Source organism: Solanum pennellii, chromosome 11 (genome assembly GCF_001406875.1).
Source record: "Solanum pennellii chromosome 11, SPENNV200".
Taxonomy (NCBI): Eukaryota; Viridiplantae; Streptophyta; class Magnoliopsida; order Solanales; family Solanaceae; genus Solanum; species Solanum pennellii.
The window spans coordinates 24,948,901-24,966,074 of NC_028647.1; the positions used below are offsets into that span (position 1 = coordinate 24,948,901).

Genomic DNA, 17,174 nt, shown 5'->3' on the forward strand with positions numbered 1-17,174 from the left:
GTAAGAACTTGCAATACTACCCTTATATGGCCCATGTGTTCATCCTCACTCTTAGAGTATACCAAGATATCATCAATGAAGACAATTACAATTAAATCAAAATAATTCTAGATGACCCTATTCATAAGGTCCATGAAAGCCGTTAGGGCATTAGTTAGACCAAAAGACATGACTAGGAACTAATAATGACCATACCTAGTTTAGAAAGTTGTCTTACCCCTCACTCTAAGATGATGACAACCCCACCACAAGTTAATTTTTGAGAAGTAACTAGCACCTTGGAGTTGATCAAACAAATCATCAATATTAGGAAGAGGATACTTATTCATTATAGTGACCTTGTTCAATTGTCGGTAGTCAATACACATTGTAAAAGACCAATCTTTCTTTTTCATAAATAATACTGGAGCATCCCATGGAGATATGCTTGGTTTTATAAAACCCTTCTCTAACAAATCCTTGAGTTGAGCCTTTCATTTTTTCAACTCGGCCATAGCCATCCGGTAAGGAGGAATTGATATGGGTTGAGTATCCGGCATCAAGTCTATGCCAAAATATATTACCCACTCGTAAGAAATTCTGGGTAAATCATTGGGGAAGATGTCCAAAAAATCCTTCACTACGAGGACCGACTCTATAGGAGGACCATTGGACCCAAGGTCCTTGACCCTCACAATGTGATAGAAATATCTCTCAAAAATCATCTTGCAAGCTTTTAGACATGAAATGATTTGACCTCTAAGGATTCAGTTTCCCCCCTTCCATTCTAAAATGGGTTCATTAGGTAATTAGAATTTAACTACCCTTGTTCCAAAATCAATTGAAGCAAACAAGCATGTAACCAACACACAATATGGCATCAAAGTCCAACATATCACGTTCTACCAAATCAACCAACATAACTCTATTGGACAATTATATGGGAAACCTTCTATAGACTCCTTTAGAAACAACAGAGTCACCCACCGGGGTAGAAACTAAAAAAGGTTGAACTAAGACATCGGGGAGCATATCAAACTTCATAGCCACTAAAAAAGTCACAAAAGATAAAGTGGAACCGAGATCAAATAATGCATAAACATTAATTGAAAATGCTTGAAACATACCGCTAACAACATCGGGAGAACCCTCTTGATCACCCCTAGACTTGAGAGCATAGAAGCGGTTCTTCTTAGGAGCATCAGAACTAACACCATTTTTTTGTGCTTGATTACCCTCCTTTCCTTGATTCTTGGCCATGTGACAAACCCTAGCCATATGACCACTCTTTTTAAAACCAAAACAATTATCCGTTCCCACTAAAAACTTACCCATATGCTTCTTTCCACATTTTGTACATTTTGGAACCCCACTTGGTAAACACCACCTTTGCCTTCTTGAGATATAGGGTTAGACACCCTATCCTTAAGAACCTTTGGGACATTAGATGGATCTTGGTTAGAGAATCTCTTCTTAAACATTGGTTTTTCTTGAATATCAAACTTATTCTTAAAAGTATTCCCATCATAGGACCTTGCCCCCTTGACCTCCCTATTCTTCCTCTTGAGCCTACTTTTCTCAACTTGTTGAGCATTCACCTTCGAACAAGAAATGTCCATGTTGTCATGAAGCATTGCCGCATGACATTCATCTACAAGATCATCGGACACACCTGTCACAAAACGGTTCATTTCATCTCTAGGATTAGACACCAAAGAAGAGGCATATTTATACAACTTAGTGAACTTCAAAGAGTATTATTGCACATTCATAACTCCTTGATGAAGGTTGATGAAATCTTCCACTTTTGCCTCTCTTTTATCCCTTGGGAAGAACCTATCAAGAAATGTCCTCCAAAAGATTTACCAACTTATGGGACCCACTCTCAAAGCTCTATTGTCCATCAATTGAGTGTACCATATTTGAGCCACATCCTTGAGTTTGTAAGCGGCTAACTCAACCTTCTCATTTCAACTCATCCCCATAGCATACAAGATCTTATAAATTTCATCAAGAAAGTTTTGGGGGTCTTCATTCACCTTAGAGAACTTTTCGGAGGGTTCATCCTTGTGAAGTCCCTCAATAGAGAAGCCATGGTACTAGCATTTTGATTCAAAGGGGGTGCAACTTCGTGGTTTTCTTGAGTAGTCAAAGCTTGAGCTTGAGTACTTACGACTTGAGCTTGGGTAGTCATGGCTTAAGCCAAGTTTAGGAAAGTTGTCCTTATCTCTCCATTCGTCATAGCCGGAGGATTTACCCGGAGCTTGGCCACCTAAATGAGCTTATTCTTGAGGGAGATCTTGGTTGTCTTGGGGAGGAGCTCTCACATAAGCAATCTTTTATTCAACCCTCCTTGCAGGTGACCTTCTAGTAGTCATTTTTGATAACCACAAGAAAAGGATTAGAAGAAAAGGATATATAGAGTTAAGACTCTTGAGGCACGACTTAAGAATATCAAAATAAGTGAGAATTCCTTAAGCATCACATAATGGCGCACTTCAAAATTATGAACAAGACTCTACGTTTAGTGAGATATTATTTCTATGATTATTTAAGGCTCTGGTACCAAGTTTGTCACGACAGGGGAGCACCCCATAATCCTAACCGGCGTTTTTGTCCTCTTAGAGGCCTAAAACAATCCCTTAGTATACATCATTTCATTTCATAGGTAAATAAAAATACGAAAAATTAAAAACATTACATTGAAGTTCACATAGACTTCTCATTTTTCAAAAATAGTCTACCATTGTCTCACACATAATTATCTAATATAGGAGTACAAGATTTGGGACATAGCCCTTACAACATTACAATAAGTCTCATAACAAGATACAACAAAGTCTCAAAAGATTCGAAAATAAACAATGTCTTTAGACTAATCAAATAGTAAGAACTAGAGTGATAGGATTCATCCTCGGACTTGAGGACTCACCAACTTAGGAATCTATCCTAGCTTCTTGAAATTTGGCCTTGAAACTCTTTAATTGCCCGAACCAATATTATTGTAGAAATAGAGAGAATACGGGTTAGTACAAACCACATGTACTAAGTATGACGACATATGCAAGTAAAACATTTAGAAAGATGCTAAGAAGAAAATTTGGTTTAAAAGCATGCTAAGTTAACTTAAAATCCTTTATGCACATTCCAAACACATACAAGTCCATAATATAATAACGATGAACTATATCCGTATTCATGCTCAAAAGTACATAATATAACCCATAAGCAACATTTCATGTTTAAAGTATATTTCATCAATACATTTCAAGAACTTACATATAATACCAATTCAAGTTAACTAGTGCAATGCCTATGAGACGCCCCATAACCCCACATAAACTAAGTAAACTAGAAAGGAGACCATAAGCATTGCCTTTACATCATATAACATCATAGAAAGTGTATTCAATCTCATACAAGACAATCTAGACCAACAACATGTATATCAAGTGAATGCAACATCTTACGAGACCAACATTATTTAGAGACAACATTAAGCATTTAATTCATAACATATGTATACATGGAATCACCCTAGGAATAATTCTCTAAAGGTCGGCATATGCAAAAAGTCCCATTCTCTTACCTACACTAGTGCACCTCTCAAGTCATCCTAGTTGTTATGCATCTTTATACTTTTATTCATTCATTTTACTTTCGGGAAACTTCGCCATAACCGACAATAGACCATGTGAACTAAACATGGAATACGGTATCGACTCCTCACATCGAGAGGAGGGAATCCTACTTGCAAAGGTAGGACATATACATCATAATAGCGTCTACGTGGATCCACTATCCAGGGTTTCCTATGGGAACACATAATTAAGGAACTATGATATTGTTACTAGGAACTCTCTTTATGCTAATTCGCATTGTAGTTTTCATATCATGAAACACTTGGTGAACCTACCTTCTTCATTGGAAGGGACACCTCTCATTGTAAAGTTCACTCGACGCTAAGCTACATATTCCCCTTTTGAAGTATCTTAGAGTCTTTCTTAACATTACTTTACATCATAGGTCTAAGAAGACTAACCCCTTGTATAACATGATCATATCTCCTATGTTCTAGGACGAAATATTCATTTCATCACAGCCCAATTTTAAGTGAGAACATTACATCATAATCATAGTAATAAGATGCATATAGGAATCACCTTCATCCCTCATGATAACACACCTATCATCATCTCACAATCCATCATATTCATAAAATGCTATCATATTCATAATCTTTTCATCTTCTTATCATACTCACATATTCATAATTGAATTGAACAACAACAACAATAAGAATAGACCATCATTATTGAAGTAAAGTATTCATGGTTGTAAAAGTCTTACCAATGGCTTCGAAGAATATCATCCAAGACCTTACCCTCAATTCAATGATATTTAACCAACAATTCAATCACCACAATCATATAATAGTAACTATACAAGAATACATTCAATCATATCTCGCTCAATAATAAACAAACCTAATCACAAGTTAGGGTTAGGAGGATACGGGAATTCATGGGTCTCATTATGGAATTACGGCAAAGCTTTAAGGGATACTTGAATCCACACATAAAAAAACATAAATCATCAATATAATCAAATTAAGACTACACAATTCCATTTAGATAGAATACCCATGAAATTGGATGAAAACAAGCTTTTTGATAAACATCGAAATCAAATCTTTGAAGACACTTTTGGGGAAAAGAATCCCAAGAGTGAATAGCATTCATACCTTGAGAATCCTTGAAGAATGGTTAAGTAAAGTCTTGATCTTGTATCCCAAGGATGAACTTGACCTTGTCCTTCAATGGTGGTCTTTGGAGTAGTGTGAGAGGAACTAGAGAAAAGTGTGAGTTATTTGGGTTTTGGGATTTATGAGGTGTAAGTTTAGTTTAATGACTTATGATCCTTTAATAATTTTAAACTAACTAATTATAACCATCCCTAATCATTAATTGATTTTATTAACAACTTACCTAACCACCCTCCCTTTAACTGTGTTGACGCAGTGTGACAGAGGTCTATCGACGAGACCCCACCGATGCCCCGTCAACCAAACCACAGACCATCCTGGTCAAACATGGTTTGGTAAACAAAGCCCTAAAAATGGATATAATATTGCATAATCTAAGTGTGGACCAATGAGCACCATCGACGAGGCGGCGTCCCATCGACGGCTCATCATCCCTCTCGTTGGTTGCACACTATCTTTTGATAGCTTTTAGGGTCAATGTTTGGGTCCACCTCAACGGCCCTTTGGGAGTTGTACCCAAAACTTTTGACCCTAAACATATACTAAGGTGTACCCTAGGCCTTTTTACAAGGTTTGACCCTTTAACGACTCTTCAAACTCTTACAAAACCTAAAGGCACACTAAGTCACTTTCACTAGACTCCGGACATCGTGGTCGTTCCTTGATGTTTAGGATTTTTAACACTTTCTAATAAATTTGATTACCTTCATTTAGGTCTGGAAACATTGTTTTAAAGACTTAACCACTAGGTGAGACTCTAGCCTAGGTCCTATGATTTCCAATGTATAACAAATTCTTTCTCTGATATTTTCTTAATTTCTTTATTAAAAACCAATAATTGGTATCTAGAGCCTTCTTCTTGAGGGACCTGTGAGTAGAAAAATGGATTTTGAAAATAGTTTTCATGAATAACTCTTCCTTTTTTATGGTGAAAATTATCAATTATGGGTTGTGAGAATGGAAATCTACTTGGAGGCTCTTGATCTTTTGGAAGCCGTGGAAGTGGATTATGAAATTAATCTGCTGCCAAGTAATTCCACCATGGCCCAAATCAAGATTCACAAGGAAAAGAAAACCATTCAATCCAAGGAAAAAGCAACCTTGTTTGCTACTGTTTCGATAATTGTTTTCACGAAAATCACTACTCTCACATCACCAAAAGATATTTGGAATTATTTGAAGAAAGAATATGTTAGAGATGAAGGATACGAGGAATAAAGGTATTAAACTTAATGAGGGAATTCGAATTGCAGACAATGAAAGAGTCAATCAAGGAATTCTTTGACAGATTGCTTGGAATTGTCAACAAGGTAAGATTACTAGGCACTGAATTTAAAAATACAAGGATTGTTGAAATAGTTCTTGTTACAGTGCCGGAAAGATATGAAGCATGTATAACTTCCTTGGAAAACACATAAGATCTATAAAAAATTATCTTGGCAAAATTGTTAAATTTTTTGCAGGCTCAGGAACAAAGGAGGCTTACGAGGCAAGATGGCATGGTTGAAGGAGCATTGATAGCCAGCCACAAAACTCAAAGCAAGGGTAAATTTTTGAAAAATTACCTACCTTGTCAGCACTGTGAAAAAAAATAGACTATAAATATTGGAAAAGACCAGATGCACAATGCAAGAACTGCAAACAACTTGATCATAACGCGATGATTTGCAAAGGCAAATTTCAAAAGGATGAACAGTAACCCAAGTCACAACTGAAGAAGAAAAAGACCACTTACTTGTTGCAATTTGCTTTTCAACCAAAAAATCTGATTTTTGGATGATTGATAGTGGTTGTACAAAACACATGACATATGAAAGAAATATTATTAAAGAGTTCATTCCTATGGAAAATAAAAAAGTCAGAATTGAAAATGGTGATTGTATTCCTGCAAAAGAAAAAGGGTCTGTTTCAATTAAAACAAATTCAGGTATAAAAATAATTTCAAATATTTTTTATGTGCCTGATATTGATAAAAGTTTATTTGGTGTTGGTTAGTTAATAGAAAAAAAGATTTTAAATTAATATATGGAGACAAATATTGTCGAATCTTTGATTCTACTAAGCAAGAGATTTTACAAATTGTAATGAAAGGTAAGAGATTCTCATTTAATCCAACAGAAAATGCACACAAGCCTTGCAATACCAAGGATGAAATAGCATATTTGTTCACAAGGTCAATTCTAGATGAGAATATAATCTACAATTTCTTATCCAAGAAGGAGTGTTGAGAATATGTCTCAAATATTGCACAAATAAAACAATTAGCTATTTTTAGGATTTTTTTAAATTATGTTACTAGAGTCCTATTTGACTTATATTTAGGAGTTAGTTATTTTTATTTGTCATTTGAATTAAACTGATAAGTTAGTATCCTATTTTTCTATTTTTAGTTAGTAATTATATTATAAATGCAAGTCTATGGATTATTAATAATATAATTTCCTTCAATAATACTGCGGTATTTTTTTCTCAAATTCTTTCTCTTATATTTTCTTAATTTCTTTATCAAAAACCAACAAAAACTATTCCTATGAAATCTTAAAAGAAATTAATACATGGTTTTTTTTCATAATAAGTCAAATTGGAGTTACGTTGGTCTGAAATTGTATGAACAGTCTTTCATGCGCCCTTATTTCATGACAACACGAGTGGGTTAAAATTAGTCATAATGGTATATTTATTGTAGATTTAGATAGTTTCGTGGGGATAATAGGACACCCAAAAAGTTAAGGTGTCTTTTTAAAAATTTGGAACAACTTTAGTGGTGACTTTATGTCTTTTCTTATATGATTCTTATTCTATTCTTGTTATTTTCTGTTTTACTTCCTCTGTTTCTATTTACACGCTATCCTTACCAAAAATACATGTACTTGTAACTTTAAAAAATCAGTACACAAATAACATTATTCTTTCAATTTTACCTTTGACAGTTTTAGCCTTGAAAAAATGAATTTGACCAACATAGAAAAATTTAATGATCAATTCATGTTCATTGGTCAATTTAATTAATCAAAATAGATTAACTTTTGTTCATGTATTGAAAGTGTGACTTCAAGAGAACACTAAATAAGAGTATAATGGTAAACTTACCTAGTTTCTTAAGATATGTGAAATCTAAAATAGTAACACATAAGTAGAAACCGAGGGAGTATCATTTGGTCACAAGTTCTAATTTTCCAGTGTAAGAGATACTATTTATGATGTTCATCACTTCTATAATACCTTAAAAATATAAATGTGATTGGAAGTTAAAAATTGCAGAAAATGTTGCTGGTGCATGTTTTTATGAGCATTTATAACAGGCATGGTCTGTAGTATGGCTCGTGGTTAGCTTCTCATAGTTCGAAACCTAAGTGTCCAAGCCGAAGTTGCAGAATCTAGTGTACGAGGGAATTTAAGGACCGTGGATAGGAGTACGATTTGTGGATCCTAGTTTATGATCCAACCTCAATAGTTTGGGGTTTTCAATAACTCATTTCACGAAGGACCAATATGGTTTGTAGTCCATTCTATGAACCATACATGGTGTTAGTAGAAGTGATTCGGCAGTTAATTCTCAGGCTAGTTAGATCTTTTCCTACCTTTTTAATCCCTAAACTACGTCCTTGTGGGATTATTTAAAAGACTTAATCTATTCTAATTTTAGGTTTATGATTTCTTTTAACCTAATTATGACTTGTGAACTCTCAATTATGTGTAGCTAAATCTACAACTAGGATTGTGGGAACCATGAACAATAACAATGTACGACTATTAATTAATTGATTATTGAGAGTGTTCATTCATGCATTATTAATCTTTTCGTTTAGAAGTCTTTCTAGCAGTGCGCAACGTTATAACTTGTATCCTTCCTACTTGAACTTACCAAGGGGTAATGAATGAGAAAAAGATTATACATCAGAGATTTGGTTAAGGATTTGCTTCTATCTAATAGTCTGACTTTAATCGATTGAAGTGAGTATACGATGACTAATCTAGAGTAAAGGTAAGGGTTAGTAGACCACACATTCGTAGATTTACCAAGTCGCGAGTGAAAGTTTCTATGATGCTTACTAGTCACTTAAGGATACATAACTTACCATCCTTTTATGTTAAACACTAGGATACGATTATTGTTATCAGAATTACTACGTTAAGAGCTTGTGAGGAACACACATGCCCTACTTTCCATCTTATATTGATATCTCAAATCGTGAATCTTGTTTACTTGTTACTTAATCATTCAAATCAACAATATGTTATTTATATACAAAATTCCCTTGTTTACTTTTCTCGGAAATAGTTTGACTAAAAAGAGATGATTGTGAGTTATGTTTAAGTCTGAACTATATTTCTCGTGAGATCGACCCCAACCTACAAGTTGGGTTCTTGATTTGACGCTTATACTTCCTTGGAAAGTGTAATTTGGGCGTATCAGAGGAATGTGTCTATTTATTCAATTTTATACAAGCTTAAGTGCCAACTTGGGCACACTCAAAGCTAACGTCAAATTAAGAGGTAAAGGCATAAGCATAACATGAATATCATAAACATAATAAATCATCATAAAGCATATAAGATTTCATACTTAAGTCATTGACTTTCTTACTCAAATGAACTACATCACAAGCCACCTCCAAGTATATTTGTGCAAGGCTAAGGTATCATCCCATACTACTACCAAAGTTATGTACCTCTCTTTGGTCATTCTTGATCATAACCCACTATCATAATTAGGACATAAGTTCTTTATACCTCTCTTTGGTCATTCTTGATCATAACCCACTATCATAATTAGGACATAAGTTCTTTATAACAAAGAATACTATACCCTTATGATTACCTCAAAACATGTTACTGCAATGTACGTAAGGCAGCCCATACTATCTCACATACTAAGCCTACCTTGATGTCATCCTTAAGATGTTCACCCTCCATAACCTCATCATTACTTAACTTTATTTATTAAGATTCTCTCATATTTAGTCTATTATAACTAGGAAAGGCAACTCTAGTTCAATCCTATCTTCAATCTCTTTTTTATTAGTGACCCTAGGTTATACCTTGTGCAATGCACTTATGATGCCCCATAACACCATGCATGCAAGGTATTATTTTTGGATCCTTTTTCTATTACTACTTACTTTGGAGCCTAGCCCTTCTCTTTATCTTTTGAACACTTTGAGATACTTCCTTGAGTATGTCTAAGTTCTTTAATCATAAGTATCCTACGAGATACTTTTTAAGGTATGTCTTGATCCATTTATAATCATGAACACTACGAGATACCCCTTGGGCATGTCTAAGTTATTCACACCTTATGAACACAACGAGATACCCCTAGGGCATTTCTAAGTTCATCATTTGATTTGAACACTACGAGATGCTTCTCAAGCACGTCTAAGTTCATAGGATATGAAGATCTCTACTGGGATACCTTGACTCAATTACGTGAAGGACTCCCGCCTCATGAGACCCACTTAGATAGTCATCACAACTAATAGGTGTGGCTCTCCTTTCTAGTTGGAGTTCGGACCCTTGCTGGACTATCCGTCTCATTTCGCATATCCACTTGGAGTCAAGCACATACTCCAAGGTTTTCTTGTCAAGCCTTGCTCAACACTTTTCACTCATGGAGGGATATCCTTGACAATTTCTCCATGCTCAAGTGAATCTATCTGTTTCATTCAACAACCCTAAAACTGTAGCCAACATAACAACCTAAGGTTCATTATCATCAATTTATCTATCTTCATTCATAGGTAGATTATAGGATCTTCTAGCCTTAACTTTCTTCTCACATTCTTCATTACTAGGTATATAGCCATTAAAAATCTTTAAGGTTCAATTCAATCAAGAAAAATCCTAATCAATTAAGTCTAATTCAATTCATATCTAGGTGATTCAATCATGATCAAGTAATATACAATACAATTGGATTAAGAAGATCAACTTAGAACCTTCATCTTGCGTCTATGGCCTAAAGTCACCACGAACACCTTCAACATCAAATGCTAATTCACTATGAAAACATCATATAATCATCATATGAACATCATTGAATGCTACCCACTAGATTGGGATCACAATTAAGCCTTAACCACAATGCAATCACAACCTTCTCTAGATTGGGGTTCTTTGGATTCAAAATTGAAGGGAAACTAGGGGGTCTTCAATACATGAATGAAAAATATTCACATACCTTAGATTAGAGCCTTAAACTCATCTTAATTCCTTGGTGAATTCTTCCTAAGAGCTGCCTCCAACTTCTCTTCTCCTTCTATGGTGTTCTTGAGAGAATTTTGGTGAGAAAGGATTTTGATTTGGAGTCTAGAGTCTAAATGGCTCTTCTATTGTCTAAATACTCATAAAATACCTAAAACCACCTAAAATAACCGCCCATGCATTTATATGAACGTGGGATGAATTTCCCAATTCCCCCCTTTACTTGACAGCACGCAGGCAGGACCTGCAGGTACCAATCGACGTCTGCAGTTGGCGGACTGTCGATGGAACAACAACAGTGTACTGCAGGTCCGTCGTTCTGGTCAGAGAATCCCATTTTGGGGGCTCAACTCCCACGTCTAAGTGTGGAGTGACGCCCCCAATCGACGGGGCGTAGCCTGTGCACTACGGGGCATTGATGGTGGAGTTGTGCCCGGACGTTTTTACCCTAAATACTTCCATCTACATGTTAGGAACCTTCCCTATCAATTTGATCTCCAAACACTACTCAAAACCTCATGAAACATACTAAGGAACGCTAGCACGTCACAAGGCTAACTTTCTAACATCATCGGATGTTCTTGTACGTTTCACCTCTAAACTCTTCCATATTCTACACACTGCCTCTTAACACAATAATTGACCATTTTAAGACCTTATAAACTCATGACACACACGATAGGCTCTATTTTGACCTAATTCATTTTGGGGTCTTTACATAACATCACAAAATATCATATACTAACGTGGTATCATTAAGGAACGAATAGTTTTGTAAATAAATTGGTTAATTTAATAAAAAAATAATCCAAAAGTAGTTAGTTAATATTTTTATATTTGTATTTGATTTTTGTTTTTGTTAAAGTATGTTTTATTTTAATATAATAATTGTATCAAGTTCAAAGAAGACAAGTAAATATGAATAGTGAAATAATAAATGAGAAAAATGATAAAAGTGAGCATAAAAATAATAAATAAGAATGGGACAAAAATAATCAATAATAGGATAGAAGTAACAAATTGAAGTACAAAGATGATAATTTATAGGACAAAAGTAATAAGCTGAAGTACAAAGACAATAAATGGTACTCTTTTTATTCCTAATTATTTGTCGAATTTTTCTCTTTTTACTTGTTCGTTTTGACAAATCAAGAAATGACGATTCATTTTACCTATTATATCATCAATTAATTGATTTTGAAAACGATAGGTCTTGTTGAAAATCCTAAGTTTTTAGTTCATACATTTAATAATTATTGAGGATAAAATAGTAAATTAACTATTTCAATCATTATTTCTTAGTAGGTGTATCAATTTAAAGTGGACAAGTAATTCAAAATAGAAGGAGTATGAGAAAAGTAATAAATTGAAGTACAACAATAATTATAAATGAAAAAAACAAAAAAGAACAAATTACGTATTCCTTCATGCAAATTAAGGGGAATCTCGGGTAAATATTTTGGCTTGTGGGTCCAATAAGGATAAATGTATTGGAGTGAGCTCAATTTGAGTGAATTTTTTTTGAGTGGGGCTCCATAATTTTAGTTAATTACCATTCACGATCAACATTAAGTGATAATTACGTTAGCTGAGGTTTCAGTTTGTATAATTCACATGTTTGTATAATTAAAAAATTTATATAATATAATTTGTATAAATTTGTAGAACATAATTTTGTATAACATTATTTGTATAAATGTTTAAAGTTCAGCTGTCTATGTTTGTATGAATTCGTTTTATCAAGTTTGTATAAAAATAGCTCAATTATACAAATTTACCCCGAATTATACAAACTAACCCACAAATTATACAAACGAGACAGCTCACATTATATATACAACTCATAAATATGCAAAATATAGCTATAAAACATAATTAGATATATTATAGTGGCTATTTTGTGAAAATTCTCCAATAATTAATCCTTTCCCAAATATATATCTGGAATATTAAGATGAAGCCCATACCTTTAAAGAAGCCCAAATAATTTCATGATCTTCCTTTTTCTAATTTGGTACTATTCTATCCAGCAATATATTTAGAAGAGAGTGACAAAATCTTTTGTGTGAATGTAATCAAAAGCAGTATGATTCAATGGAATTGAAGCTATTTCAATCCTCTCTTCCATTGCCCTGCAAATCCTCTTCATTTGGAGTTAACTCCATATACAAGCACTTCACTTTACTTCCTAAGGTTCTCTTCAACAGTTTTTCTCTTTATTTGTGAAGCTTGTTTCTTGTTTTTCTGAGTCCATAAATCAAAAGATGTTTGAGTAGCGGCTAAATGGTTTCCGGGTTTTGTTGTTGCAGAGGTGTAAAAATCATATCCAGGAGCTTTTCTCAAATGGTCTACAATGGAACAGTTCCAAGCAATTCTTGGTTCATGTGGTGAAAGAGTAAGTGTTCCTACACGAATGCGTTAGTTATGGGTCTATGAATGTTTCTTTGATTTGAATTGTATTTTGATGATTGGTAATAGCAGGGATGATACTTTGACTTCTCTTTCAAAGTTATATGGGGTGCCTATTTTTGAAATTGCTGCTGCTAATAAGGAAATTATTGATGTTGACCTTGTCTTTGAGGGGCAACATCTCAACATCCCTTCCTATGTTACATCTTACTCACAAACGGTAACATTTTCTGGACTCATTTGTTTTCATCTCAACAGTTAATATTTCATTCATCTAACATGCTGTTTCTAGTAGTTTTTTGAACTCCGGGACCAAAAAAGCTTAACTTCTTACTGAGAAGTACATTATTAATTACTTAATTATATCATGTCTCAACACATTCCTTACATGTGGATGCCATTCTTTTTCAAGGGTCAAACATCTTATTTTTTTCTGGGTAACAGTGAGATTTGAATTCAGGACTTCTACATGCTCTAATATCCTGTTGAATTATGTGAACGACTCATCAAAATGATTACGAGGTTACTGAGAACACACTCATCAAAAAGATTAGGTTGTAGTTGTAGTTGCACTTTTCTTTGTATTCTACTGAAGAACTTTGATATCAGTTCATATTAAACTCACTGTGGCACTGTTGTAGCTAATAAGTTGTTGCCAAAACGATTTGTGTCTGTGGTCATCAAATATGCTCTTTTGCTTTAATGTGTTCATCACCTGTGCAGCTTGGTGCTAAATGAATTGGCTTGTGTTTTTGTATCTGTTGGAGCTCTACTTTGTTCTTGTCTAATAATGATGTTATGTTATCTAGAATAAAATTGATGCGCTTGCTTTATGAAGTTTACTATATGTAACAATAGACCAACAAACTAAATGAGGAAACTGATGCAAACTCGATCGAGTGATCTCTCTACTCACCAAGTCAAATAAAATCCTAAACACAATTATAACAAAGTCAACATGACATATTTGCATATAAAAGGCTTTGTCTTGATTTGATGTCAGCTAAGAAGGAAATAGGAGGTTCTATAATAATTATTATGCTAAAATTGTAAAATAGAAGGCCAAACAGAAAGTTTTGTAGTCCTTTGGTGTTTGTTTTGTTCATAAAATAAGTAAGTACTTCCTCCTCCAAGATGCTACATTGCTACTACAGGAAATAGTCAGTGCTTTAAGGCTCTCATCAATAGGATATCTCGTCATTCTAAAAGGTAAGAATAAGATCTGTTGGAAAAGTTCCTTGGCAGTATTATGTGACTTCCTGATGGATTTTATAAGATATCTTCTCATTGGTAGCTAATTTTTAATTAGGATTAAAATGTTTGTAATGAAATTTTTTTCCAAACTATCCTTGAGATTCCGTCATCTAATCTACCCTTTGAGCTATTATCCATTTTTGCCATATTATCTTCATAAATCATGCCAGATAAAGGGAAGCCATTGATTCACTATACTTCAGCTACATTGTGGTGTTTCTTTCAGCTGCAACTCTGAAGTTTGAACTCGTTATGCCATGTGAATGCAACTCGAAGACCGCTTTAGTTTCACTTAATCTCATCTATGAACTGCATGATTAAAATCAACTCATGAGACAATTTTTTTTTTCAATCAACTCAGCCAGACATTTTGCCAAAATAAACTTTCATCTCCACTTGTACTTCGGAATTATGTTGATGCTAGTGTCAGTATTTTCTTTAGTTATATTAAGTTCATCTAAAAGATATTTAGAAATCTCTGCTAGTTTGTCTAGTCATGCATTCACGCCTCTTGGATTTTGTGGATTGACCAACAAGATTGGGTTGCTCCTCGAGATTGATATTTCCAGAATATATCAAGATATATATTCGTGTATTAGCTTTGACAAAACCTTGTAATGGGCTGCATAAAAGTTTTTTCTTATTTCCTTCTAATTGTAATTTGTAACAGTTTTTGTTTGCCCTCTTTTAGTTTGATTTTCCATGAAACTTTCATTAGCTAGACTCTTTCTGTATTCCAAGTTCTCTTATTGATTGTCTGTTTCTTTTCAGAATCAGCGAGAGAAGATTAACTTGCCTAAAATTGAAGTTTCTGAAACAAGCCGACACTCCAAACTCTGTGGCAGCGATATCAACCAGAAGATGTTGTATGTGCTTTCATGCCGTCATCTAACATATGTAAGAACTTCCTTGAGAGATGTCATATCTTTGTCTCGTTAGTTATTTTAATTATATGTACTGCAAATGATTAGTATGCAGACCCTTTGGATGCCAATAGATATCTCAACTGACTTGTCAATGTTATTATCAGGCTAAAACCAGTGGTTATTTTCTAGTTCTGGTTCCTCTGATAGGCTTTTGCATCAGATGCATAATGAATGCCTTTCACCATAGAGTTGCTAGAAATAAACTGCAAGATGTTCATCAGACATCTGGAAGCATGAGATGGAAATCAGCTCTTCGTGATTTGACCGATCCAGATGCATTATATTCTGATTCAAGACCTGAAACTGATGTAAGTATTTAGAGCAAGTAGCTAGCAAGAATTTATTATTTTGTTTGTGGTCGTCCTTCAGTATTCTCTCTTGTTTATGTTTCTTTAATTGATTCCATAGTTACCTTGGTGGGGATTTATTCAGTTCTGTAATATTAACTGTAATGCCTCTTAGTGAAAATATACTTTGATGACATGTTCTTAGCAATTTGCGACCAAATTTCGGGAAAACTAACTAGGTATCTTTCCAAGTGCATGGAGTAGATGTTTTTCGGGTAATGTGGGAGCATTTGTGCATCACATAAGCCTATTTTGCCTTGAGAACTTTGTGATTATCAGGAGCGTTTGGATGAGAACTTTATTCAACAACACTGAACTTATTATCTCAGTATTCCTGTGTATCATATATAAAATTTAATGTGTGTTTGCCATACTTCCCAATTTTCACGATGTTAAGACTGCAGTAAACAGTATGTAATTCTTGCTTTGGTTCTGTTACTGTCGCAAAATTTGACTACATAACTAACATATTTGAACAGAATGTCACCGATGATAGAGAAGATCTCCAATCTGAAGAGCTTTCACGTGCTTATGCAAAACTGGATGGCGATTATCAGAAGTTCCTATCGGAATGTGGGATGAGTAAATGGGGCTACTGGCGTGGTGGTACAGATGAATAAGAATTCTGGAGTATGACTGTTGCTTCACAAAAATTACAATTTCTCTCCATTTATTGATCAATGTATATAAAGCAGGTTAACGGTCAATGTACATAGTACAGGCTCAGTTTGTCAAATAGTATTGCCTAGATGAAATCATTGAAATCTGTTTGATTTCCTACTTATTCCTTTCACCTGAATTTAAGATTTCTTGACAAATAATACCCATCCGTAGAATTGAATGAAGCCTTGAGCAAAAACATTTTTCTTTTGGTTTCCTATCTAATGTGTAGTATCCGTATTCGAGCCTGCCAATCCAGATTCGTGTTAGGTAGCGGGGTAGGCCCCATTCGGTAGTAGCGCTTCCTATCAATAGTTTTGGGGAAAAAGAATGTGTACCCCCAAAAAGGAAACTATTTATAAGTGATTACTCCTTACTATCATATCTCCTGTTTTTAACTACTAATTTGTGTTTACTATTTGATACCATATATCTCTCTATATATTACTTAACTCTTATTATATAAGCCAGTAAGCGAAGGACGAATTCCAAAAGTAATTGCATGTTTCTTTAACATCTCCACGCGTCCCATTTTCTTCCTTTTTTCCTTTTCAATTATTATTTTCCTCTGTTCACTCTCCTTCAAAATCCTTGGATTTATAGTGGTTTGCTTCCATTTCTCTCTTCTTC

General features: G+C 34.3%; 1 protein-coding gene across 2 annotated transcripts; it reads left to right on the plus strand.

Annotated features, from left to right (window-relative positions):
• Positions 1 to 12,933: 12,933 nt before the first annotated feature.
• On the plus strand, positions 12,934 to 16,729 carry LOC107003144. Of its 2 annotated transcripts, none has more exons than XM_015201410.2 (6): positions 12,934 to 13,141; positions 13,258 to 13,343; positions 13,427 to 13,577; positions 15,383 to 15,508; positions 15,642 to 15,845; positions 16,364 to 16,729. In XM_015201410.2, the coding sequence occupies exons 1-6, from the start codon at positions 13,043 to 13,045 to the stop codon at positions 16,502 to 16,504; spliced, it is 807 nt and encodes a 268-aa protein (XP_015056896.1). In that variant the 5' UTR covers positions 12,934 to 13,042; the 3' UTR covers positions 16,505 to 16,729. The 2 variants fall into 2 exon arrangements, with proteins under 2 accessions (XP_015056896.1, XP_015056897.1); XM_015201411.2 differs by having other exon boundaries at positions 12,936 to 13,141; positions 13,430 to 13,577.
• The last annotated feature ends 445 nt before the right edge of the window (positions 16,730 to 17,174 follow it).